At 33.2% G+C, this 26,305-nt stretch overlaps 2 protein-coding genes across 2 annotated transcripts; one reads left to right on the top strand and one right to left on the bottom strand.

The window, feature by feature from the left end:
* Positions 1 to 1,276: 1,276 nt before the first annotated feature.
* Positions 1,277 to 24,889, bottom strand: LOC140447399 (uncharacterized). Its single transcript, XM_072540026.1, has 10 exons — positions 24,609 to 24,889; positions 19,512 to 19,608; positions 13,643 to 13,760; positions 9,435 to 9,576; positions 9,131 to 9,349; positions 8,531 to 8,729; positions 8,250 to 8,471; positions 7,187 to 7,433; positions 4,157 to 5,842; positions 1,277 to 1,414 (listed from the first exon to the last, which is right to left on the bottom strand). The coding sequence occupies exons 2-10, from the start codon at positions 19,572 to 19,574 to the stop codon at positions 1,371 to 1,373; spliced, it is 2,940 nt and encodes a 979-aa protein (XP_072396127.1). The 5' UTR covers positions 19,575 to 19,608; positions 24,609 to 24,889; the 3' UTR covers positions 1,277 to 1,370.
* A 137-nt stretch (positions 24,890 to 25,026) lies between these two features.
* Positions 25,027 to 25,777, top strand: LOC140447398 (mediator of RNA polymerase II transcription subunit 11-like). The gene is made up of 2 exons (XM_072540025.1): positions 25,027 to 25,199; positions 25,259 to 25,777. The coding sequence occupies exons 1-2, from the start codon at positions 25,124 to 25,126 to the stop codon at positions 25,618 to 25,620; spliced, it is 438 nt and encodes a 145-aa protein (XP_072396126.1). The 5' UTR covers positions 25,027 to 25,123; the 3' UTR covers positions 25,621 to 25,777.
* Positions 25,778 to 26,305: the final 528 nt, after the last annotated feature.

The raw sequence follows: 26,305 nt of genomic DNA on the forward strand, positions 1-26,305 counted from the left end.
CCGTTGTTAAAACGTTACAAATTTGGCGCACAACGTGGGGCCACATCTTTAGCCTCAACGTGGTTACCCACTATTTATGGTTGAGATGTAAACTAATAAGAGAGATAATTAAAAAGATGTACAGTCTATAACATATAAAGCAGTGGATATCTTATGGGATCTGTTCACAAATGACGGAAGGCAATGGAACACCGAAGAAAAGAGAACTAGGATGCTAAGCCAATAATTAATCAAACAGATACCAATAAACTTATTTATATTTCAAATGCACTTACTATTTTTGTCAACCACTCCTAACTTATAAAACAAAAAGAACAATAGTATAGAACAACATTTAAAACTTGATTACGCGAGATCTCGCTTTCTAAGCGAGAACTAAATTCGTATAAAGTAAAATTATATACAAGCAATATAATACAGCTAAAACAAGAGAAGAAACTTTTATCTGTAAGATGGAAATTATATGCAACAAGAATATTCAAAGTATTAATGCTATACAGATGTCATTTGCTTTTACACCGATGTTAAAAACGATGTGTTTTTGACATTAATATACGCAACTTTTTTTGTCTGTTTGTATTTATCCGTTTAACACTAAATTTGACTGTAACTGCAAAATTAATAAGTATGCGTGATCAATCATTTTATGCAAGCGTATTTTAATTGTAAAGGTCCTACTTAATTATAAATTGAATTTGAATCATGTAATTAGATGATCTTTTTAATTGAAGTTATTACGACGGAAAAAAGATTTAAGATGGTTAAGCCAACTTGGATGTATCTGCAACTCAGTCACTAAGATAATAGAGCAATAGTTCCGTTGGTTTCTTCGTCAAGGTACAATCATAAACTAGTAGTTATGTATTTTAGGTACTATTTACAGTTTCTCAACGCGTCTTTTAGTAACAGGGTGTCGACTGACTTTTATACACAGTTCTTAATGTCAATGTACTCGAAAACTTTTAAAATCTATAGCAGTAACAATGTAAATATCCCGTCTCTATGTCATTTCTACTAGAAAAAATTATCTAGACGTAAAAAAGTGTTACCCTAACCTAATTGTCCAAGCACTAAAAAATCAATGTCACCTACCTGAATTAACAGTGCTTCTGGGTTTCATGGTGGAACAATACGCTTCGATGACATCCAAGATAAAACCGTCCTCCTTGTAAGTCATGGGTCTACGACTGGTGTACCTGGAGTACGGTCCGTTCGGGGAAGTACCCAAAGCAAGGTAGGGTCGCAACGGCGGAGTGGGGCGCAGGCATATGGCCGACCATCCACGACCTGCTGCGTTTACACTGGCAATACTATGACTGGAAGCTGAAAGAGTAGGTGTTATGGAGCGGACGCTGCCTTGGCGTTGGTGGTTACTCGTTAGGTTTGGGTTTCCGCCTGATATTAGTGGCGTCATCTATTGACAAAAGACATAAAAATAATTGGTTCGGAAAATACTACATTACATCAATTATGATAATTTTTGAAAGCTACTGACACTGACCTCACGTTATTCTATATTTGACGCATTCCATCAATTTATTTCCGCAAAAGACTAAAATTTGTCAATTAAAAAAAATTAATAAAATCTATAGTTATATTGAATTTTTTCATCCATTATGACTTCAAGCATCGGCATCAAGGAATATCTCCTCTGCTTGGTGCATTTTCTCCAGGTCAACACTTATATTTCTTGAGTATTTTTCGATTGTCTGTCGAAAAACTGTTTGCCTACTTAAATTAATGTAGCGATTTATCTTAGTCTTCTTCCCTGTTTCGAGCTGTTTCCAATTGTTGTTTTGTTGCCGTAACATATTTGGTAATCTCTGTCGCCAACGAAACGTAGGGAGAACAGAAAAACTAAGACATGATCCCAAATCATTCACTGTAATCCCGGAAATCATTGTATGGTTGACGACAGTGTTTGCCACGAAGATCTAACCGTGTCAAATGTGAACAGGACTGTCAAAGATTAAGACAGATAAATCATGAAAGAGTCCCTAGTCCTCCAGGTTGAAGGGTTGGGCTAAAGACTAACAATAAACTTGCCAGTTAGTTGCTAGTACATATTTTGAACACAAAAACATTGTATGGTTGACGACAGTGTTTGCCACGAAGATCTAACCGTGTCAAATGTGAAGAGGACTCTCAAAGATTAAGACAGATAAATCATGAAAGAGTCCCTAGTCCTCCAGGTTGAAGGGTTGGGCTAAAGACCAACAATAAACTTAGCAGTTAGTTGCTAGTACCTATTTTGAACACAAAAACATACACAAGGTAAGATATCAAACAAAGAATAGTCCTAAAACAAGATATACTGAGCTACATAGAAAAAATGGCCTAATTTGGTATAGATAAGAAAGAAGAGTACATCAATCGACATACTTATCAAAAATCTCGAAAAGGAGTCCATTGGTAGATAAAAAGATCATGGAGGAACGAATTGAATGAGACCATGGAAAGACGGGATCTCAAGAAAGGAGAAAAGAGACTAGGTATCTGTTGAATTCAAAGATATAATTATGAGGTTTGTCCTTTTGACATAAATCGAGAGTTTCATTACGATGCAACAAGTCGTGAATACAGTGAATTTTTGAAATGAGCAAGTTGGTCGAAAAATTTTCAAACGGTTTTTTTACAAATTTTCGGAGAGGATTATCCTAACAGCAATGTCTCGCTAAAATGGTTTCTGTGTTTGGAAATGTAACATTACACCAGTCAACTATTTTCCGCTGATATTGCGAATTTCAACGTGATCGCTCCAGTCTCAGCGACGAATCCAGGCCAAGTCCATCCAAAACAGCAGTCACACAGCAAAACATTCATGCGGTTCGTCAGTTAATTAAGGATGGCCGCCGTGTAACATACCGGAATGTAGAGGCATCTTTGGGCATTTCAAAGACCTCGATCCAAACATCCTACATGAAGAACTAGATGTTACAAAGTTGGTTTCCCGTTGGATCCCTCACTTCTTCACAGAAGAGGAAAAAGCGGTTCGCGTCAGTTGGCGTCGAGAAACATTGGAACGGTTCAACAAAGGAAGCTCAAAAAACGTTTATAGTATTGTTAGTGGCGATGAATTTTGGATTTACTCCTACGAACCGGAAAATAAACGCCAATCCGCTATGTGGGTGAACGATAAGGAAAAACCCACAAAGGTGATTCGTTCTTGAAGTGTGTCAAAGAAAATCGTCACAACTTTTGTGTCAAAATCTGGTCATGTGGCAACAATTGCTTTAGAAGTTCGAAGAACGGTTACTTCTGATTGGTATGCGAGTCTCACACTGCTTACAATGCGAGTGCATCCACCTTATAGCCAAGAATAACTGCTTCACGTTCCCAAATATCAAGAATTTAATGCCTGGGCAGCGATTCCACTCGCCAGAAGAAGCCATCTATGCTTTTAAACAGCGATTTTGCAGGTGTCAACTAAAGACTGGAATAACTGTTTTACCAATTGATTTGAACACATGCAAAAGTGTATCGATCTTGGTGGGACATATTTTGAAAAGCCATAAAGTACTTTAAGTCTATATATTTTTTGTCTTTATGGCTATATGCAAAACTAAAAAGACAGCCCTCGTACTGGAATCGCTTAAAAACTTAGAAGAGTTGGAGCAAGATTGAGATGAGGGTATGGTGTAGATGAGGATGTTGGGATGGAGGAATGGACTTGGGCCGTATCAACAATGACAATGAGAATAATATCTCTAAGCGAATTTTATTAGTTTTTTGTACAGGCGCTGTTTCTAGAGTTTCTTATTGATTTTTGTTGGAGTACTTTTAGGTTATACTGCTTTCTTCTTGTGCAGTAATCTGTCATTTTCGGAAAAATACTTTTTGTAAAAAATGGGATTCCACGATGATTTTACGCACATTAATACAACAATTTCTTTATGCTATAGCTTGGTAAAATGAATAAAACCAAACAGAGTATGTCAGTGCCAATAAATTTGAAAAAAAAAATCATGTATTGTTAAAAAGCAAGTCGGCTGATTACAATGAGAAGTGATCAATTAATCGCATGAATAAAGTTAAGATGAGGTGTCATACAGGCAAGGGCCAAAAACACACAAGCCATTTGTTAGATTATTAGATAGCTTTTAAATAAATCACAAAACCACAAAAATAGACAAACCGGCCAGAATCATGCCCTTGCCTGTATTTTTTGGTCGGGTACTGATGTAAATCCCCTTAACGACACTTGCTGGTATCTTCGCTTTCAGCCACCAATGAGCGTACAGTCCGGACTTGAACATAGGACAATCGTCACCTTCCTCGCTCTTCTCTGTATCATCTTTTTGGCATTCTTCTAGTAAACTTCCCATCGATTGAGATTTTACCGGTCCGATCACACTGGGCCTTGATGGCACTACGTACAGTTTTGATTGCATTCTGGTAGATGACGTCATGCTATCGCGTGACTTCGTTATGACGTTTTCGTTGATACAATCTTGCCCTGAAGTCCGCGGAGTAGAGCCGAAAGGAGACGTACACGGACACTCCGACTCGAAATCCCTAGCAACTAACTCACTTAACGATATGGCATCTTGCTTGTCACTGTATTTGTCAAAAAGATTAGCCATGTCTATACTACAACGAATCTGAGCAGAATCAGATCTTTCATTCACGTTAGCTGAATCCGGTGAATTAAGTGTGCAGCTTCCAGCCATTCCAGAATCTGAAGATCTCGGACTGTGGCAGTACTCCAAGCAACACCTGCACAACGACTGCCTGGAAGTGCTGGGATAGTCGTGAAACTCTTTGGGCGTTATCTGTAAACTGCTGCGTCGCTTCGGCTTATCCGAATTAATACTGTGTTTGCGGAATCCTACGTTCTCTAAATTTAAACTCATACTTTGCGGTACCACTTTAACATCTTCTTTAATAAACATACTAGGAGGTTTGAGTATCAAACTTTCTTCGCTACCTCCAAACTTTGAAGAACAATCTTCATAATTATACAAGAGTTCAGCTAGCATATTGTCAGGCAGAGGCATAGTATTAACAGGCAGTTCTAAACTGCTGGAATGAGTTGTGGTGCTGCTAGCAGAAGATTTCGGGGAAGACTGAGCTGCACAAGCCATATTGTTATCACAACTTGACCACGTTGGTATGTATATTGTAGTTAAACTAGTTTGATTGAATTTGTTTCCTACTAGCTTCGTTGGACAACTTTGGCGGGTAGTTGGTACGTAACTTTGAGGAACCGGTAGATTCGTTAGCTCTAAACTATCATTAAGCTTTGCTATGTTTTCGCAAGCCATATACGCCTTGGGCTCAGGCAGAGCTGCACTAGTTTCAGATTCTTCAGACCACTGCTTTTTCAGGTGAATGCTGGCTTTGGACACTAACAGACTAGGGACTTTTATTTTTGGGGGTTCCCCATAATCGACCATACTCTCATATTTGGTTTCTGCTCTTTCCGATCCTGTCTGCGGATTGTAGTATCTTATATACCCGAACGGATTACTCGAACTACTGGAACTAGTACCAGAAACTACTTTTCTATCACTAACCGTCGAACTATCACTATCTGAATCACTTTCGCAGTGGATAACACTGTCCCGACAGTGAATATCCTTCGTGTAAATACTGATTTCGGTTCTGTGATGTCTTATTTTAACTAAATTTATGTTTCTTTTATTCAAATACTCAGAATATAAAAGATTCTTCAGAAGTTTTCTTGTTATCAACTTCTGCTTGATAAGTCTTTGGAAATGTTTCGTGAGTGCAGCGAACGGCGCTGCCGATGGGTAGTGATCAGGGGGATACGTTGTAGGGCGGTGGCCGCTAGGCGATTTATAATTTATCACTGAGGAACGGTTGCAGTAACCCCTCCGATCTAGATGCTGAAATATTAGAGATAACTCTATTTCAATTTGTTTTTTAAAGTAAATCACATTAGAATTTTGTAATAAAGACTGCAAATGGATATAAATTCAAAAATACAGGCGTATTTCTCAGTGACGAATTTGATATCAACGATTCTTTTCTAAACTTAATTTGCTATTGAGAGAGAGAACAGAAAGACTAGAAAAACTTGAGCCTAGAGGATATGAGCGACCAAAACATATACTCTTCGTCACTATACTCAACAGACAAAAGAAAAAGAGAGAGAGGATTTGGTGACAAATTGCATGATTACAGCATTAAAAAAATTGAATGGGAAAGTATATAAATTATTTATGGAAAACTATTATTCGTCAGAAGCAGTTCACAAAATTGAGGCATCATTTACAACTTATTTTTTTAGCTTCTCTTCTTTTTCATCTGTCACTATCAACTCTTCTTCCTTTTCTTTCTCCTTTTCCAACCTAGCGGTTGAAAAATACCATAAGCGATTGAAAAATACTCTTACTGCCTGAAGCATTTTACTAGCAGTGGACAGGTATATTCACTCACACAACTCCATCAAAAGCCACGCCCCCTCTGATTTCACCTCTCCAGTATTCTTCTTTCAGTTCTCCGTTTTCTCCATCTGTCATTCTATGCGATAAATAAGTTCTTCTTCCTTTTTCTGTCATTAGTTTCGTGTAAAGTCTTCACTGGTTGAATGCCCCCTTGTGGTCGTGCGATCAACTGCATCTGGCCACCTATGCAAACTGCAGCCAGCCACCTGTGCGAACACCTGCAACCATTAATCATGTTTTTTCTCCTCTAGACTTGTATTGGCGTGTGAAACTCTTAGTCAACTTTTTCTTGTCTATAATCGTGATAAAATCACAAAGATCACAAACAAAGAAAATAAAATTAAGTCTTAATTCTAAAGATCTAAAAAGTGACCTACACCTAATTGGTAAAAAAGCACAAATAATTTAGTGACTTTTGGAGGAAAAAATATTGTTTGAAGATAATAGGTAACAAAAGAGTTATTGGCAATTGTGAAAATACACAAATGTCGGTTTGTAGAAACTATTAAAATATTGTGTCCACTTTGCAAGCGTTTTGCATGCATATAACTCTTCTCTCAGTACCAAATAAAGTGTAGAAAGTTCACTTGACAACGTGCATTGACACAGAAACAGCTATTGTAAATACATATTAAAGAAAATTTAGAAAGTAATTAATAATTTTTGTGTAATAGTGTCTCTTATCTGTGTTCAAAATGTCATTACAAAATTCCCTTTTAAAGCAGCTTCTTGCTTAAAAAAAGCAATGGCAATAAAAGAAAACACAAATTTAAAACTTACATGTGGCGGTGGTTGTGGAACGAACTGTGCTTGGGACGGAGATACTTTCTGACTAACAGTGGAAGCGGTGGACGACCTGGGCATCTGCTTCCTTAACAACTCTACCCAGTGATCCGCATCTTCTTTATTCTGGCATACCACCAGCCTCCTGTCAATCATGGGAGCGCTGATTTCGAAGGCATTTTTGTGCTGGTCATTGTCCTCAAGTCTCGTGACGGATAAACCAGAAAGGAACAATTTACCCTGAAAATATGAAGCAACAGTAATGATTTTTAATAACGGAGAACACTTTTTCTAACGGACAATCACTGCTAGCTTTTTTTAGCGACATAGTATTTTTTCAACACTTGTACCACTTTTTCAAATGCTAAGACACCTTTGCATCTCTAGTAACTTACTTCAAGCACAAAGAGAATTTTTCGACCGTTTGTAGTATTTTTTCAAACCGAGACTTTGATTAATTGTTTTTGTTTTAACTATTTTTAGTAGTTTTCAAGCGTTGGTAGTAATTTTTATCCGATAGTGATACTTTTAAAAATGCTAGAACGATTGAAAAATACCACTAGCGATTAAAAAACACTACAAGCGATTAAAAAATACCACAAGCGATTGAAAAATACCACTAGCGATTGAAAAATACCACTAGCGATTGAAAAATACCACTAGCAATTGAAAAACACCAAAAGCAAATGAAAAATACCAGTAGCGATTGAAAAACACCATAAGTTATTAAAAATGATCACAAGCGGTTGAAAAATACCACAAGTGGTTGAAAAGTACTATATGCTACTGAAAATGTTACTAGTAGTTGAACAAATGATGTTAGTTATTGAAAATCTTTACTATCGCTTAAACAGTACTACTAGTGGTTAAAAACTTATACTAAAGTGTTACGAACTGAAAATTTAATGATATAACTAATTAATTATCATTATCAACTGCTTAAACAGTTATCCTAGGATACTACTGTGTAATTTTGTCGTTTTACTCGTAAAAAAGTATATAAAGAAACCACTACTTTTAATACTTTGTAGTATATAACTAGATAAAAGAACTCACCTCATATATGAAGGCACTCAGTCTATGGCTAACACTCAAAATCAACAAAGTGGAAGGAAACAACACAAAATACCGATCGTTGTGTTGCGGCATCACCGAAACTAACCCCATATATATTATATCGCCTAAAGTTGTCAAGCTGGGACCTTCCCAGCCTCTAACTGGACCCGTTAGCACTTGCAGCTCAAGTTCTTTTTGTCGCCTGGTGGCGGCACAAGTTGCCTAAAAACAATACACCAAATAAAGTATTGGTGAAGTTAAAATAAAAAGCAAATGCTTACTGCAATATCCTTATAAACGCTGACTGATCTCTGGGTATCGCCTCTGTCCGGGTGGGATTCTTCGACGTGCCTTTCCAGCTCTTGAAGCATTCCAGAATATTTGTCCAGTCTTCTAAACGGCTTACTTAGCATAGTAGTTAGTACCAGTACTCCAGGGCTTGCTGCACCTTTTGACTCCATGTATTTAGTTAGTTCATCCCTTAAAACAACAAACATTATTTCCGACAAATTTTATTGCACTATACAATCACGTTAGTACATTATACAATTTGCAAAAAATGTGGCCAAGAAAAAAATGGTACAAACAAATAAACAACAGCAGAAATTGGTCTGAGGTGCTGTGTTCAAATTCACCTGAAGTAACCTCTTAATACACGGGGAATGTTAAACTATCTAAAAGAGGCTGATGACTAGTGTTGACATATGGAGCAAAAGCAAGAGCAGAGAAGTAAGAGTAAGAAAGTTAGAAAGCTAGAGATAGAGACAGGAAAAGGAAAGACAAAAGGCAAAGTAAGAGAACATATGTAGTAGAGAAGCTAACAAAGGTACATATTGGGCGCTGGGAAGAGATAACATAAATAATTTAATGCAGTATCTTACCTATACTTGTCCAAAATGCATACTGCCCTGGGATGTAACGAACAGTAGGCTTGGTGTATACTTTTAATTCTTGGTGCCCAATTGAGGAACAGTTTACCAACTCGCTGATCATTTCCTGGTTTACTCGATTCCAATTCTACGAGTTTCAGAAGCTGCTGGTGCGTTTCTAAGACCTCTGTGATGTTTCCCGTCAGTTGTTTGTATTCGTCAGGAGTTAAACTGTTAATAAAATTAGGACCAACAGTATCAGCTACTAGATTCGACTGATGATGGTTAAAAAAGTTTTATTTAGGGTAGTACTTACATGGTGCTTTTTTCCAGCGGCTGTAGGAAATTGGTAACGAGGCCCTCGAGCTCAGTGACGTGTGCTTTTTCCGAATCGACCAAATCGTTAAGGACGACAGATTTGTATTGATTCTGTTGAAGAACGATGGGCCTGGGAGCATCTACAAAGGTATGAAATCTAAATCAACAATAAAACTTTGGAAATATTCACTCACGACCCATAAATTATATGGAAAAATTCAGAAAAGAATAGAACATGACTTCTTTAATAGCTGATTTCGGAACTAAATGGTCATGTTGGACTGATGCGGGAAGTACTTAATATATGAAATACTTACAAGATCACAAATTTACAAATAATTTAGATACATGTAACTTTTGATACAATTTTTTTCTCATATATAGTGACTCTGTTCGGGAAAGTATTTATTCGTATTTATTTACATACTTTGATTTTAATACTTTTTATTTCATTAAAAATATGACCTTATTTAGTTATACATATTTTAATTACTTGTAATATATTATTATAATGACTTTAGTTATATATTTTAATTACTATTCTCATTGTATATCATTATTATCTTTTACATTCTCAAGCTCAAATTGGCTGATTTACTATTTGTCAAGTTCTGAGAATTCATTTGTCTGAAACCTGTTTCCCAAAATGTTTTCGGGGAACTGGGTTTTATCCCATAACACTTTAGATAAAGTTTTTAAAAATATCAGATTCCTAGAGGAAACGTACGAAAAAAATGAATCCATTTTATTGAATTCTGGTGACCTTGGGGCCACCTTACCAGTGCGGTTAAATCGATTTTTTAATTTTTCAGATGTATCTTGTCTAGGTTGCCGCCTACCTGGAAACCGTTCTTGATAAGTTCTAGCTGACAGTAGTGAATTTTTATTGCATTCCCACAATATCCAGATCATATCTACCATTTCATCAGTAGTAAAATTCGTTATTGCTAATTTAAATTGAATTAATTACTGAATTACTAAATAATAATTGTTGCTAATTTACGGTGTACCCCAATACTGAATTAATAAACAATAATGTCAAACTGTCAGTTTCTGACAAATCAATCATGGCCAACTCACAATAATTATTGGTAAACGTTAAATAGATGGAGTATATATGTATTAACCATTTGCGTTTCTCAGACGACATAATATTAATAAGCACCGATATCCATGAACTAAAATCAATGCTACAAGATTTAAATCACAAATCGAATCAAATAGGATTAAAAACGAATCTCGACAAAACAAAGATATTAAGCAACAGTCTAGAAAACATCACGATAGATAACATCAATATAGAAAAGGTAGAACAATATATATATATATATATCTAGGACATGCAATTAAAAACGAAAAGGAAAATCAAACCCTAGAAATTAAAAGAAGGACACAATTGACATGGGCTGCTTTTGGTAAGTTGAGCTTCATTTTAAAAGACAGAAAAATCCCAATACACTTAAAACGAAAAACCTATGACACTTGTATACTACCAGCTGCAACTTATGGATTGTAAACTATATCAATAACAAGAAAAATGGCAGAACAATTAAGAGTAACTCAACGGGCCATGGAGAGGGCCATGTTAAATATAAGCCTCAGAGACAAAATTCCTAACACCGAAATACGTCGAAGAACTAAAGTAACCGACATCATGGAAAAAATAGCGACATTGAGATGGCAATGGGTAGCACATGTAGCAAGACAAGACACCAACAGATGGTCCCATAAAGTGACATTCTGGAGACCTCGAGAAACAAAAAGAAGCGTGGGAAGACCCAAAAAGAGATGGATATACGATATAACAGCTGTAGCTGGAAAGCAGTGGATGAGAATTGCAAAAGATAAAAAAGCGTGGAAGCAATTGGAGGAGGCTTATGTCCAACAATGGATAAATGAAAGCTGAAGAAGAAGACGACGTTAAATTATCTACCAAATTAATACTTTGTTGGAAAAATAAAAATATCTAGAAAACTGATAACTTTAGGTATAGGTATATCATAAAATTTAAAGTACGATATTAGTACTTTCGATAGTGATATAAAATACAGGGTGTTCTATTTAAAATTATCAAGATAATAATGTACTTTCATTTTGACTTACCCTGTATTTGATTTAACGAATATTATGAAAACGAATATGTTTTATAATTTTTAACAATTATTAAAAAACTATGGTTGCAATAGATCAATGTTCCCATACTTCTTTTTAATATACAGGCAGTTAAACTTAAATAGATTTTCAGGTAATATTGGTTATAACTTTTTAAATACCCGGTATAACATAATAAAACTTTACATTGTTGTGATGTGGGAGTGAAGCAGATTTCAAATTTAAAATAAAATACAGTTGGTATAGGGTGTTCCGTTTAAAAAAACATAAGTTTGGTCTGCCACCATCTTATGGAACACCCTGTAAGATTGTAACTAATTTTAAAATTTGGAGTTTAAAGCTGCCTACAATTTTTGTCAATAACTTTTTTTTTTGTAATTTTTACTATAACAGATCTACTGAGCTCCCTCACACTAATCAAACACCCAATATATCCAATAATTCGTTTTAAAATAGTAAAGTCTTTCCCATTCATTAATTTTTAACGAAATATTGTGTAAAATTCCGTGAAACAAGTTACATCAAACGAGTGAAGACAGATATATGTATGTTTACAATGGGAAATTCTGGAATTCATTTTTCAAACATCAAATACTTTTATTTAGAAGTCAATCAATAAAACTAGCGACATTATATTTTTAGAAGTATAAACTATCCATGTTTATAGATTGTTATATTAAAACAGATCACAGAAAAAATAATAGACTGCAATTTTTATTTTTCTGTATTTATTATTATTATTTTATGTGAATGTAAGAAAATTGACATATTGATACAGACGTCCAGTATTGTAAAGTGGTGTAGGCTTTTATGGTCGGTACTTTTTGCAACACAATTATCACTTTTAGGTAAACATGCTCACTTGGATGCAACGTAACATTTAGTTAGGTTAGGGGGCAGAGAAAAACGTTACGGTGCGTTATTTGGGGGGGACGGGAGGGTCAAAAATATTTAAATTACTGTTTATTGCTGTTACAGTTACAACTGCTGTTCAAAATAGTTGAACGCCCTCTAAACAGCGTCACCAAAGAACGATATATAAAGATAATGGGGAACAATGAAATTAAAATTGTCCGTTATGCAATATTGATAGCCCAAAATGAAGATAGCCGTTAAAGATTAGTTCATATATTTAATACAAGAGAAAAAGAATATAATATGACAATTTGAACTCAGCAAACTAGAACAATAGTAATCAGTAAATAATCAATAAGATGTAAACTGGAAGTCGATGAAGTTAGCACTGAACAAGTAATGGAAATAAACTACTTAGGAATCCCAAAACGTTTAGCGATTACAGAAATACGTTTGAAACAGAAATAAGAGATCAAGTATAAAGAATCGCGAGGGTTTCGGTATTTTTTTTCTTTTTGTTCCACAAACCTCTCTTCCTATTGCATATTGTTCTATAATTTGTTCTGTCTACGTGAAATTGAGGCGACTCTTTCTTACTTCTAGTTTTTTGTGTAAAATGAACACATTGAAATAATTCGCATCCAAAAAATGCCTAAATATTTTCATACATTATTTTTTTAGCATATATAGTAGAGAATCAAATTTGTAGGCAGTAGATTTTCAAAAATGTGACTGCGATAAAGCGACGACATCGTTGCCAGTTTGTGATAATAGATATTCTAGCAATTTAGACTTTTAACATTCACATGCAGCAAAATTATCGTAGATTAATGATCGTTTTGTATTCGTTAAGGTATCTAAGTATGTTGAGAAAACTGCTGAATCTACAAGGTTAAAGTGTAGCGAAAATGTTATGAAACAAAACAGGCATGTTATCGAATACGTGTGCTCTAGTTTTCTACTGAAACCCAGTTATTTATTACAATATAATATTTTTGATACTTCTAATATTTTTGGATTACCTACTGTATTTATCTCAGTATTTTTACGTCTTTTACACTTATCACTTATCGAGACTCACAAATCAACCACAATAATGCAGCAAGAGCAGAAATCAGCAAAGTTATGTACATTTTCTAATAATCCGATAGAAGATTCTCTCCTATATTATATAATTTCTACAAAATCGGCACATTCTATTGATAATGTTTAATAAAATATAATGGCAATTTTACCTACCTTTGCACTCCTTGACGTAATTACTAGGAAACCAGCCCGTCTCGCCATTAAGGGTGCCTTCCCACCAACCATCATCCTTCTGGGTTACGGTTATAAAATCTCCCTTCTTGAAGTTTAGCTGGAAAAATCAGACGTGTAAGAATGAAGAGTAGTATAGTTCATTTCACGGATTTCGTCCGACGATTGGAATCATAATCGAGGCACAGTTTTATTACATATTAGCTATAATGGAGTTATTAACATTATGTACTGATAATACATATTTTCAACTAAATAATGAATTCTATAAACAAAATTTTGGTTTAGCAATGAGCTCTAGTTTATCTCCAGTATTAGCCGATATATTTATGGAAGATTTTGAAACAAATATTATTTCTAAACAAAATTTAAAACCCACAATATGGCCTCATGGATCAGAGCTGTTGGACGCATTCCTGAATAATATAAACGATAAAGAAGAGACAACAATTATCATGAAAAAGGAATATAATAACACACTACCTTTCCTGGATGTTTTAATCTCTAAGAACGATACTGGATATGAGACTCAGGTGTATAGAAAACCAACACACACCAACAGATATTTAAATTTCAAATCAAATCACAATATTAATATTAAAAAGGGAATCATTAATTCCTTATATGATAGAGCCAAAGTTACGTGTTCTAACGAAAATTCGTTCTTGGAGGAAAAACATTTGTTAACATCTGTTTTATTAAAAAATGATTATCCTTTATCGTTTATAAATAGGGAATTCTCAACAATCGAACGAATAGAACAGAACAACTTAAAACGAAATCCTACAGCATACACAAGGAATAATACGAGGAAAATAACAATACCATACATATAAGGGTTATCAGAAAAACTTTAAAAGATAGGAAATAAATTCAACATTTCAACAACATTCAAAACAACAAACACATTGAGATCTATTTTGTCTAAAACCAAACCTAACAATAAACAAGAAAGGACAAAGAATTGTATTTATAAAATACCTTGTGAATGCGACCAGTTTTATTTAGGTGAAACATCAAGGCCATTAAATGTTAGAATAAGTGAACATAAATCTTATATAAAAAATACAGAATTTTATAGATCTCAAATATGTAAACACGCATGGGATAATGAACATAGGGATCAATGGAATGATTCAAATATAGTCCTAAAAGAAACGGATGGTAAAAAGAGAAAAATCAAAGAAGCGGCTCTAATTATGCTAAATGAGATCAATTGTGTCGCAAATTCCTCGGCAGAATGTAGTAGGATCTGGTTACCCATATTAAAAGAGGAAGTTATTAAAAGGAAAATACCAGTATTAGTAAGTCGGTAGCATATAGAGGATACATCATTTATGTTTTTTAAATAACAAAGATATAAAATTAGAATTTGGTGTTTATTGAAAGTAAACTAAATGCACGACCAAATATTTATCATGTCGGGATAGTATTATGAGGTTTTCTCCTGGTTTTTCCCTCATAATTTACTATGGAATCACTAACAGGAGATTTTTACTGTCATCATGACATGTGTTTGTCTTTTTAAAACGAATTACATATTATGATTTTTTCTGACGGATATTCTCAAGTTAAAGTTGATTTCATGTAATCGAATTAACTATCTTACAAGTAAAGTCGTCCCAGGAAGGCAACTCAACAATATTGGCAATATCATTTTAAAGTCGTCTACTTTAAAATGTATAATGTATGTCTGAATTGTCAATATAAATGAGACAGATAAAATTAAATTATTAGAAGAATTTTTCACCAAGTAACAAAAAAACAAAAGTTATTTAATTTACTAATGTTTGTATTTTGAGAACGATTTCCGAAGTGGAAATTGAAACGTCAATAAACGTACTTAAACCTTAAAAAAAAAAATAAATAAACGTGGCGCGATTTTTACCATTTTTTATGATTCTCGTGAGATCAATAGAATTGATTACTTTCATTGAGCAGTCGTAGTAAAATTTCCATTTTTAGACATCAACCTTTAAAACTTATGAAATGAAATTTTGATTTGTGGCAACCAATATGAAGCATTTGAATTATGAATAAAAAAAAGCAGAATTTAATGTTTTACATTAAAAACGATCGCACGTCATGAAATGACTACTGAGGAAATGACTACAAGAAGATGGTTTTGGGTGTAGTTTCTAGTAAAAATTTTTTAGACCATGCACAGCTTTTTGTGAAGAATAACCTTGTTTCGTAAAATAAATAATAAAAAAGTTTCCCTTATGGTTCCAAGTTAAGAGAAGAGAGTGAGATAAAACAATACAGAGAAGCGTACAAAATCAATCAATATAAGACAAATTTAAATAATACTTTTTGCTGATCAAGCTGATAGTCTAAACGGAGGAATTCTGAAAGCTAATTATTAATTGCAGAAAATGTGTTTGACCTGAATATGATAACGATAATTTTGTCGAAACGTTATCAAACAGATATTGTCGAAAAAAGAGGAACAACTGCAAAAAATAGATTGTAAAACATACTATGAATATAAACCAAACAAAACTTTTTTTATTTTCTACGCCACAAGTCGAAAAATTTGTTTGGAATGTTAATTTTATATTTATTGCTACATATTATTAGTATCTTAAATAGTCGTCAAATTGGAGAGAATCGTTTTATTAAGACACTTATCGGTGCTAAGAATAAGTTTCATTGTAAAGACTATAAATTAAACGTGATTCACGTGTCCAATGACCTGAGGAGTTTTTTATGAGGTCAAGAATTTATCAGTGGCTGTCAGGATGTACAGCTAGAAAAATTAAAACAAGCGAATAAAATTGTCTTGTGCGTAATAGTGTCAGAAAAAAAATGGAACATTGATTCAGAAACAACTTCCTGATGCATGGGTATAATGATAAATCCGGGTCACAGTCTCGGAAAAATAAGATTTTTCTCGAGACTGTGACAAATCTAGGTATCTGAACTTTTTAGTTATTATTATAGGTATATACAGGGTGTTTGGTAACGAATGGGCCATAGCTTAACTTTAGATTACTAAGGTTAAAAGGTCGATTTAAGCTAACTTACCTTAGTATGAATGTTGACAATAACCGAAAGTTAAACTTTTATTTGATTTATTTTTGAATATTTCCTGACAGGCATGGGATAACAACACGAAATTTGGTAAGTGGGGGTTTTTGGGACGAGAAATCTAAATTCCCCGCCAAAAATTATGTATTATGTAATTTTAAATAAAATTAATAAAAAGAACGATGTTATAAATTACTCAACTTATAGAATTAAGAATATTTTAACATTTCCATGTTCAAAACAGTACTGACAGACAATATCACTTGGGTGTATAATTATACATGTTCAAAATATACAGGATGGTTAAAATGTTTTATTATTTATACAGTAAATTAATTTAAATTATTTAGAATATTACAGTAGTTATTGCTTAACTGCCCCGTGCCGACCTTGTAATTTATTGACTCTTTTTCTTTATTTATGTGGCACATTTCAAAAACAATCTTTTTTGTAACTATTTTCTTGCCTTAAAACCCTGACATTTGGGTAGTCAAACTGGTGCCCACTTTTTAAATAGTGGTCAACTGCCGCACACGTACTTTTCTTATTTTGTGTTGTGTTATTCTGTTTGAGCCATTGTGAAGTTTGACCGACATAAAAACTCAGACAACCTGGAGAAGGCAACTTGTAGATACCATTAGTTTTATAAATAATTGGAGTCTTGTCTTTTACTTTTGAAAACAGTTGTCCGTTTTCTAATACATTATATTTAACAATTTTTATATTAGTAAATTGTTTACATAATCTAGTCACAGAAGGGTTAAATGTTTTATCAATGGCAGTTTTTGATAATGATGAAGCTAACAAACAATTAGCTAAATATAGAGATGTTAAAAAAAGGAGTTTTATATACAAATATACGACAGACCGCATACCTGCTAATTCCTTATATATATATATATATATATATATATATATATATATATATATATATATATATATATATATATACGATGTTAAAATATGTTACTCTAAAAAATACCATATACCAGCCCGTTCCCATCTCAGTCGGCCCACCTATGGAATTTGCAGTTAAGTCGATTACCATAAACAAATAATAATTCTCTGCATGTTTTCATAAGTTCCCATATTAATTAATATGGCATTTTTATTAATATTTATTAAAAACATTACCCTTATGGTTTTTTATTTATTTTCAACAATAAAAAAGATTCACTGAACCCTGGCTATGCATTTACTTATTACGTTAAATGAGGAGGTAGCTATGGAAAAATGACATCAAAAAAATTATATTGTCAGTTAATTTCAAATATAATTTGTAGTTTTTGTAGTATTGTAAAGCTTTTTGCCGTTTGTGGATTGTACAATGGGTCGAGGTAAAGGTCAGAAGATACAAAACTACAGGTTCGGTCGTCACAAAACCTAGAAATGTACGAAAAAGTAAAATAACCGAAGCAGATCGAAGGGCATTAAGACGCATTATAGTGAAAAATCGACGAGCAAGTTATATGGAGTTGGAGTTAAAATTATGGAGTGACGTTATTGGAAGACACGTTTCTAGATCAACATGTCACCGAGAGGCCCATAAATTAGGATTTGGTACTTACAAAGTAAGTTTTATAGTTGAAAAAATTAGTACGAAATGTTTTTAATAAATTTCATTTTATTTTAGGCTAAGGAAAAGCCACTTTTAACATTACAACAAAAGAAAAATAGACTAAGATGGTCAAAAGGGCATAAAGATTGGACTCAGTCGTAATGGGATTCAATACAATGGAGTGATCAGTCCAGATTTGGAGTGTGTGTTGGAGACAGTGGAGTCGCGTCATGCTCAGGAAAAATGAAGCTTTCCATCCCGACTGTCTGAAGAGAAAAGTCAAATTTCCTTCATCTGCCATGATCTGGGGCAGCATGTCGTCTAGAGGTGTGGGAAAGTTACATTTTATCGATGGGATTGTAAACACGGACAAATATTTGAATATTTTAGAAAAATCTCTTTTACCGATTATGGAACACTACCATATCAGCGGAAGATTTTGTCTTCCAATAGGACGGCACAGGTTGTCATACCTCAAAAAAGAGTTTAAAATGGATTGAAGACCAAGGCATACCACTTCTGGAATGGGTCTCTAACAGTCCCGACTTGTCCCCGATAGAGACTTTGTGGCGCGAAATGAAAAAAGTTTTGAGAAAACATCCTGCCAGATTCGTCAACAAATTGAAGGAAAAGTTGCAAGAAATATGGGATTTATTTACATTAGAATTTTGTCAGAACTTGATAAAAATTATGCCTCGAAGAATTGTGGATGTCATTAAAAATAAAGGGGATGTAACTCAGTGGTAAACTTTCACACTTTTTTTTGTTAACATTCCATATTCTATGCGTTTTTTTAAATTTATTATTATTCTGTTTAATCAATAGTTTTCATTACGTTATAAAATATTTTCTATAATTAGGAAATTCAAAAATGTTGTTCAATGCATTAAAACTTCCAAAATTTACGCTGCGTTTTTATTTTTGTTCTCTAAAATTTAATTTTCTTATCAATCTAACGTTGGACTGAACTGATATGGGAAGGGGCTCATCCAATCAATAAAAAAATTAATATCTAACACTAGTTCTACTGTCACAAACACAAAATTTTCCATGACCAAAAATTATTACAGGCGATAAAAGTTATCGGCATAGAAAATAAAATTGCTCATAATTCGATACGGCAATGAAAGTGACTAACAACAATGTAATGTTAAGTGCCAAAAGTCTATTAATAAAAATGAAGCAAAACAAAGACAATAAAACAAAAACAACAGGTAATATTTATCGCAAACGTTATCCCAAAGATTACAAAGCGTGTCTTACCTCATCATTGTTGCTCCTTTTGTAAGAATAAATCGCCTGCACCACCAAAAGTTCATTGGCCATGATTTTCTCCAGATTCCATTAAAAAACAAACACACTGAAAATAAAAGAAACAAAACACTAGTTAAACTGCCGTCGAGATTTAGTACATTAGGAATTGACGAGAATAAGAACGTTATTGGTGCGAATATTAGTTAAAGATTATGGTCATGATTTGGGTGAAAAATAATTTTTGAATACTGTCACATTCTTGGCAAGCCCGTAGGTTGAATTCTAAATTTGGATTTGAGCCAAAAATATAACGCATTATGTTTGTCTTGAATCAATGTGGCACATTTCGATTTTAGGAGCTCGCGGCACTGAGAGATTCGTCCGGCGAGGATTTATATATTTTTTCTAATGAGAAAATGCTTGTTAGCGCATTAATCGACAGTTGAATATAACGACGTACACTGCTGGGTAAAAAACCTGGACACTTGACTCTGTTGTAATTACTTGCTAATATTTATTAACAAAAGATCTTATCCGTAGATAGGGCCGTAGAAATTATTTACTTCAGTTGGTGTTGTTGCTGTATCTTCGAACATTTCTTGCGTATGTTTTTTCCATCTTCTTACATGTCTTCACATTACACGAGTTTTTGATTTTTTAATTTTATCTCCCAAAAAAAATTTCCTACTTAATTAATGTTTACTTTCTGATGGCATAAAAAAATACAAATTACAATCGCAAATTCTCTCAAAAAATACAAAAAAAAAAAACGAAAAAACTCAAATTTTGAAAAAGATTAATGAAAAAGACTAAGATTGCATATTACATTAATAAGCAAAAAAATGCAAATTCATGAAATATAGAGATTGCAAAAAACATGCGAAAATAGGTTGATTTTCTAAATATTAAAGATATGATTTAAAGAAGATTTTATATACAAAGATGTGACTGCTGCAATTTTTTCAGTAAAAAAGTTGATTTATTAAATTATAATTACATTTATGTCATAGAAAATCTCATAATATCTAAAGTAATGAGATAGTTAATAAAATTCTAGTGTTTTCACATGCCGAGTGACCCCCTTTTCTTTCCTTATTAACCTTTGGGTAGTGGCGTCACTGTGTGAGAGACCGGGTAGACTGTTTTTTTTTATGTTGGTATTAAACAGGTTATTGTAAGGAATGGAACGTTTCAGTACCTTCATGTACCATTGTGGCTTGTGACTAACGGTTAGTCGTCATGTGATCATTACAGTGTAATAGTGTGGCATAGTAAACGAGCTTTCGGGTGTCTCAGACCGGCGCCACTAATCGTATCGTTACAAAAATATTCCGAGTTAAGCTCTTAGATATTTGTAAATTTCTCTAATTAAAAGATTGTTAGATTTTAGCAATGAGGGATTACGAGCACGGACAAGCTTACTTGCAGAAACTTTTATAAGAAGTAGGACTATAGAAAATGTCACACTGAGAGTGCAGTACGGGTAAGATACGGCAATGCTTTTCTTATGGAGAATAAACGCGCAGGGTTGTCGGTTTTCTCCAGCTGTTGATTGCTCATTGTCTCACAGGACCGGCTTGGATAAAATGCATCTGCCGACAGTACGAGTAAAATATTTTATATCATGTATACATATACAGTAGAATAAAAAGGCATTGATGAGTTATTGACAACGAAAACTATGAATTTTGCATATAAAACGTCAACATGAGATATACAATTAAATCATATTCATAAGAATAACATTTGAACACCTCTTTACAAGAACAACATACAATAACTGTAGTTTTAATGTTTTACATAAAATGGAAAAAACCTACATAATTTCTAGGAAAGAATTTGGAAACTTGGAAATGATATTATTTATAGATATTATATATAATATTCAAATTTCCAATTCTTTCATAGAAATTAGATTTTTTCTATTGTATTCACTTCACTTCTTTTGTAAAACTTCTGCTACAAATTACGATCATTAACATAATCACCTAAATATGGCCATAAACTTGTTTGTCAATTAGTATTTGATAAACTCCAAGCTTTCCCTATTTCACCCCCTACCCATCCTTAGGGTGAAAGTGCTTTTGGAAAACGAAACTACACTTCAAAATTTAGTCCGAGTTCCAACAGAGAGCATGGAGTCCCATAAGTTTAAATCCGGTGAATTATTTAACGGTTGCGCTAAACTCGTAGTGTTAAATGTGTTGTGTTTTTTACAAAATACGGAACAACTTAATGTAAGTGCTGCTGTAAGACGTACTTCGTTGATGGCTGGTGTTAGCGAAAGAAGCATTTACAATTTCAAAAAAGAAAAAGAACAGAGTGGAACGTTGAAATCGCCAAAAAAAAACGTAAAAAACGAGTGTGTCAATCAAATTCTAGAATATTCACATATGACGAGGGTGTAAGAAGTATTCTACGGAGAATTGTTCATTGCGAGTTTTTCATGAAAAATTTGCCGCCATTCTTAAAGCATATACATAACTTCATACAAGGTAATGAGAATATACAGCCATTGTCTCTTTCTACTTTATACAGACTTCTGAAAGATATTGGATTTGTTTATAAGAAACGTGGCCGAAGAAGCATCATGGTGGAGCAAGAGGATATTATTCATTGGCGCCATAATTATTTGAGAACTATATGACGTTTGCGAAAAGACCATTGCAATATCATATATATGATCTGGGGCAGCATGTTGTCTAAAGGTGTGGGAAAGTTACATTTTATCGATGGGATTGTAAACACAGACAAATATTTTAATATTTTATTAGAAGAATCTCTTTTACTGATTATGGAACACCACTTAACATAAGCGGTAGATTTCGTCTTCCAACAGAACGGTGCAGGTTGTCATACCTCAAAAAAGAGTTTAAAATGGATTGAAGACCATGGCATACCACTTCTGGAATGTGTTTCTAACAGTCCCGACTTGTCCATGATAGAGACTTTGTGGCGCGAAATGAAAAAAGTTTTGAGAAAACATCCTGCCAGGTCCGTCAATAAATTGAAGCAAAAATTGGAAGATATATGGAATTCATTTGCATTAGAATTTTGTCAGAACTTGTTAAAAACTATGCCTCAAAGAATTGTGGATGTCATTAAAAATAAAGGGGATGTAACTCAGTGGTAAACTTTCACATTTTTTTTTTGTTAATATTACATATTCTATAGGTTTTTTTTTTGAATTTACTATTATTCTGTTTACTACAAAACTACAATTGCCATTTGGATCGCCAACATTCGAAAGGAGACGGCGCCATGAGAAGAAGAAATTATTGTGTTTAATCAATGGTTTGCATTACATTATAAAATATTTTTCTATAATTAGGAAATTCAAAAATTTTGTTGAATGCATTAAAACTTCTAAAATTTACGCTGCGCTTTCATTTTTGTTCTCTAAAATTTACTTTTCTTATCAATCTAATGTTGGGGCAACTAATATGGGACAGTGCTTGTAGTACTCATAAAACCGACATAGCCACAGCTCTTAATTTATAAATGTGTATTGAAAAATAAAACAATAGTAATAACTCCCAATAAAAACAGAAAGATCACTGATAACAGGGCAAAGTATTGCATGTGAAGTTGAAAGAGATAAGGGAAGTTAAAAAAATAAAACAAATAAACGAAATAATACTGAATTCCTAGAGTAGCAGCAGGAGATTCAAAACTTATGAAAAGAAAATATATCTTTAAAAAAGAATATTAAGGTGTATAAAAAAATAAAACGAGTGAATGCAGGATATAAACTCAGGACAAGTAGAGAATAGACTCGAAATTATGAAAAAATCCTATAAGGAGAAGAATGTCACAGTTCAGAGCATAACAATCAATATAAGCGAAACTAACACATTAAGTGAAGCAATGGGAATTTTTTTCAAAAAACATTTACAGATACAAGTTGCAATGAAACTATACCCTGGCCGCTTAAAACATGGAATCCAAGGTCGCATGATCACTCAATGCAAGCATCGACAGGCGCTCGAAACTAGACCTTATGGGAAACTGTTTACACCGTCATAATTTGTGTCATGATACTATAACTTTAATGTTTTATGTATCATGATTTGTGTTTCACTTTTGCCGGCTAGTGAATTTTGTGAAAATGTTTAAAATTAATGTAAATCAATAACCTCTAAAAAACGGTATAAATATATTATAGCAACATTGTTAGTTCGTTTTTGTTGAGCGGTGTAAACGTGGGAAAAGTGATAACATAGGAAGAGGAATATTTAAGAGTGCGTGCCATTCACATGATCATTCCATCTTTTCAGCGGCTCAACTATAGTTGGAAATGCATGCCTGATAGAACTTCAAAATATGGCTGGCAAAAAACTGATTCTCAAAAATAAATATAAATTGAAAGTTATATGGAATGAAAGAATCTTTATAAATAGTTATAAACAAGAATAAGAAACTCAGAGGAATTGAAGAAAAATAGCAAAATAGGAGACACAAAAAGAGAAAAAGATCAAGATGGGTTTCAGGAAAATACTAATAGATGGAAAGAATTGAAACAACAGCAAATAAACATTATTATTGAAATTGTGTACGCCAAATAGAAAAAAATCAGATGTATGTTTATTAACAAAAACCTAGCTAGAGTCCTGATCACAGTTAAATTTTACTTCTTTCCCTGGAGTTAATACATGGATTTTATATTTACTCAACTGTGTTAAATTATTAAACATAAGTTATTATTAGGACATTAAATTGCATTATTTAATTTCAAATATAAATTCAGTACATACCCACCATTCAAGTATCATTTTAGTTTAAATCTTTTTGAACTACATCAAATTTAAATATTAAACAATAATATAATTACCTGTTTAATGATTTAATGTATCCTCTCTGGACCAATAATTTAACTATAAACAATGAGTAACAGTTTATCTTGATGTATACTAAAATTGTTTTGTTCAAATACCTGTTTAATTACACTGCACATATAAATGCTTAAACTTAACTCGTAAAACTCCCTTTTGAACTTGCTTTATGAAGATACAACATTGTGAATGTTTATATTATGAGCTGTATTTGATTATCAAATAAATATACATCAAAATTAATGAGATAAAGAAAGAAAAGTACTTTACTTACGGTTTCTATAAACAAATTTTATCGCTTGGCGTTAAAATATCATAATCTATTGGGAGAACTATTTATTACTTTTTATTTAGGTAAGTGATGAAATAGTAGAAATAGACTTCTTAATTAAAATAAAAAAAACTTCCTTATCCAAAATAGAACTGACAGATAACCTCAAAACAAAAGAAAACAAAACAGCCTTAATTAAACAAGAAGATGAAGCCCATGTTAGACTTTAACCCAATGTTTAAATAGCGCGTATCTTTTAAAATGAAATGTAAAAAATGGGTTTAAAAATGTTTATTACAACGTATAGTCAAAGAATATAGACGCTTAGTGTAGTGTTACTTGATTGCTTCTGAAGTAATACTATGATAAATTACCTTAATCAAATTTTGTCTTATTGCAAACTATATAGAAAAACTGAAAAAGAATAAGTGATTGTCAAAATTTGCCTAGTGAGGTTAGCTTTTCCGTTTATTTGTATTTATAACTTTATAAACATAACTTAAACAAAAAAAGTTAAAATGACGGCCCCAATGGAACGAATTCAAGTACTAGATTCTATAGAAAAAGATATAATAACGTGCCTTCACAGTGCAGGTATATAAATAATTTATTAATATCCAAAAAAATCCCTTTAACTATAATGTACATTTTAGGACAAGTATTTGTAGAGCTCGGTAAAGAGAAATCCAGTTTAAAACAAGCAGAAAACCACACACAGATGTTTCTCAAAACTTTAAGCGCCGTAGAGAACAAACTAACCGACCAAATCAATTACCTAACCCAAGTATCGACTGGACAGCCTCATGAAGGCTCCGGTTATGCCTCCCAGAAAGTTCTACAAATGGCTTGGCATAGACTGGAGCACGCCAGATCCCGAGTGAACGAATTGGAAAGATACAAAATTAAACATATGCAAGGGAGAACTGCACAAAGAAGTATTACTGCCCCAACGAATGTCACATCTTCAGCAGCTGGTATAAGTGGGCAAAATATACAACCAGGTTCTGCCACATAGTGTTTCGTTTTCTTAATTGGTGTATATATTGTGAATGAAGATGGGGAGTTAATTTTTGTACTCTCTTAGGTTAAGATTTTAGTTTTATAAAATAAAATGTGTGGATGTGGGAAGAACTTTTAGTTTGATTTTTTTTTAATAAAGAATATTAAACCTGTGTTTAAGTGATTTAAGCAATTGTGTAGTACAAATTATATCTTTGGGTAATTTGGCAATCCATTTTATAAAATACTGAAACTTGATCTCTATATTTTAACAAACCTTTAGTGGAATAGTAACAGTTATATGGAAGCTATCTGCAGAAAGTAGAGTGGTCTGACCTCACATAACACAGGTTTTCATGTAAACCAGTAAACTACCCCACAGGTAAAACAGTTACTTCCACAGCAGGTAAGTTTCTATGATGATGATTCTGATGAAAAGGAACATAACTCGATGAAAATATAATTGCATGTGTAAGAAATTAAAAAATATCTACTTTAAGGTTCAAAAATTGTTTGTCGTAATATCCTTTTTTTTTTATTGGAAAACGATTGAGATAGACACATTTATTTAGGTTAAAACATTCCTTGGGTATCATGTGTACCTGTTAGGTACTCCTAATAAAAGAATCCACAAGGAAAATAAATTCCTGCAGCTGGCTGTATACCATGTATCACAAAAAGAGGTTTAATCTTTGTATGTA

The sequence above is a fragment of the Diabrotica undecimpunctata genome, chromosome 8 (genome assembly GCF_040954645.1).
Source record: "Diabrotica undecimpunctata isolate CICGRU chromosome 8, icDiaUnde3, whole genome shotgun sequence".
Lineage (NCBI taxonomy): Eukaryota > Metazoa > Arthropoda > Insecta > Coleoptera > Chrysomelidae > Diabrotica > Diabrotica undecimpunctata.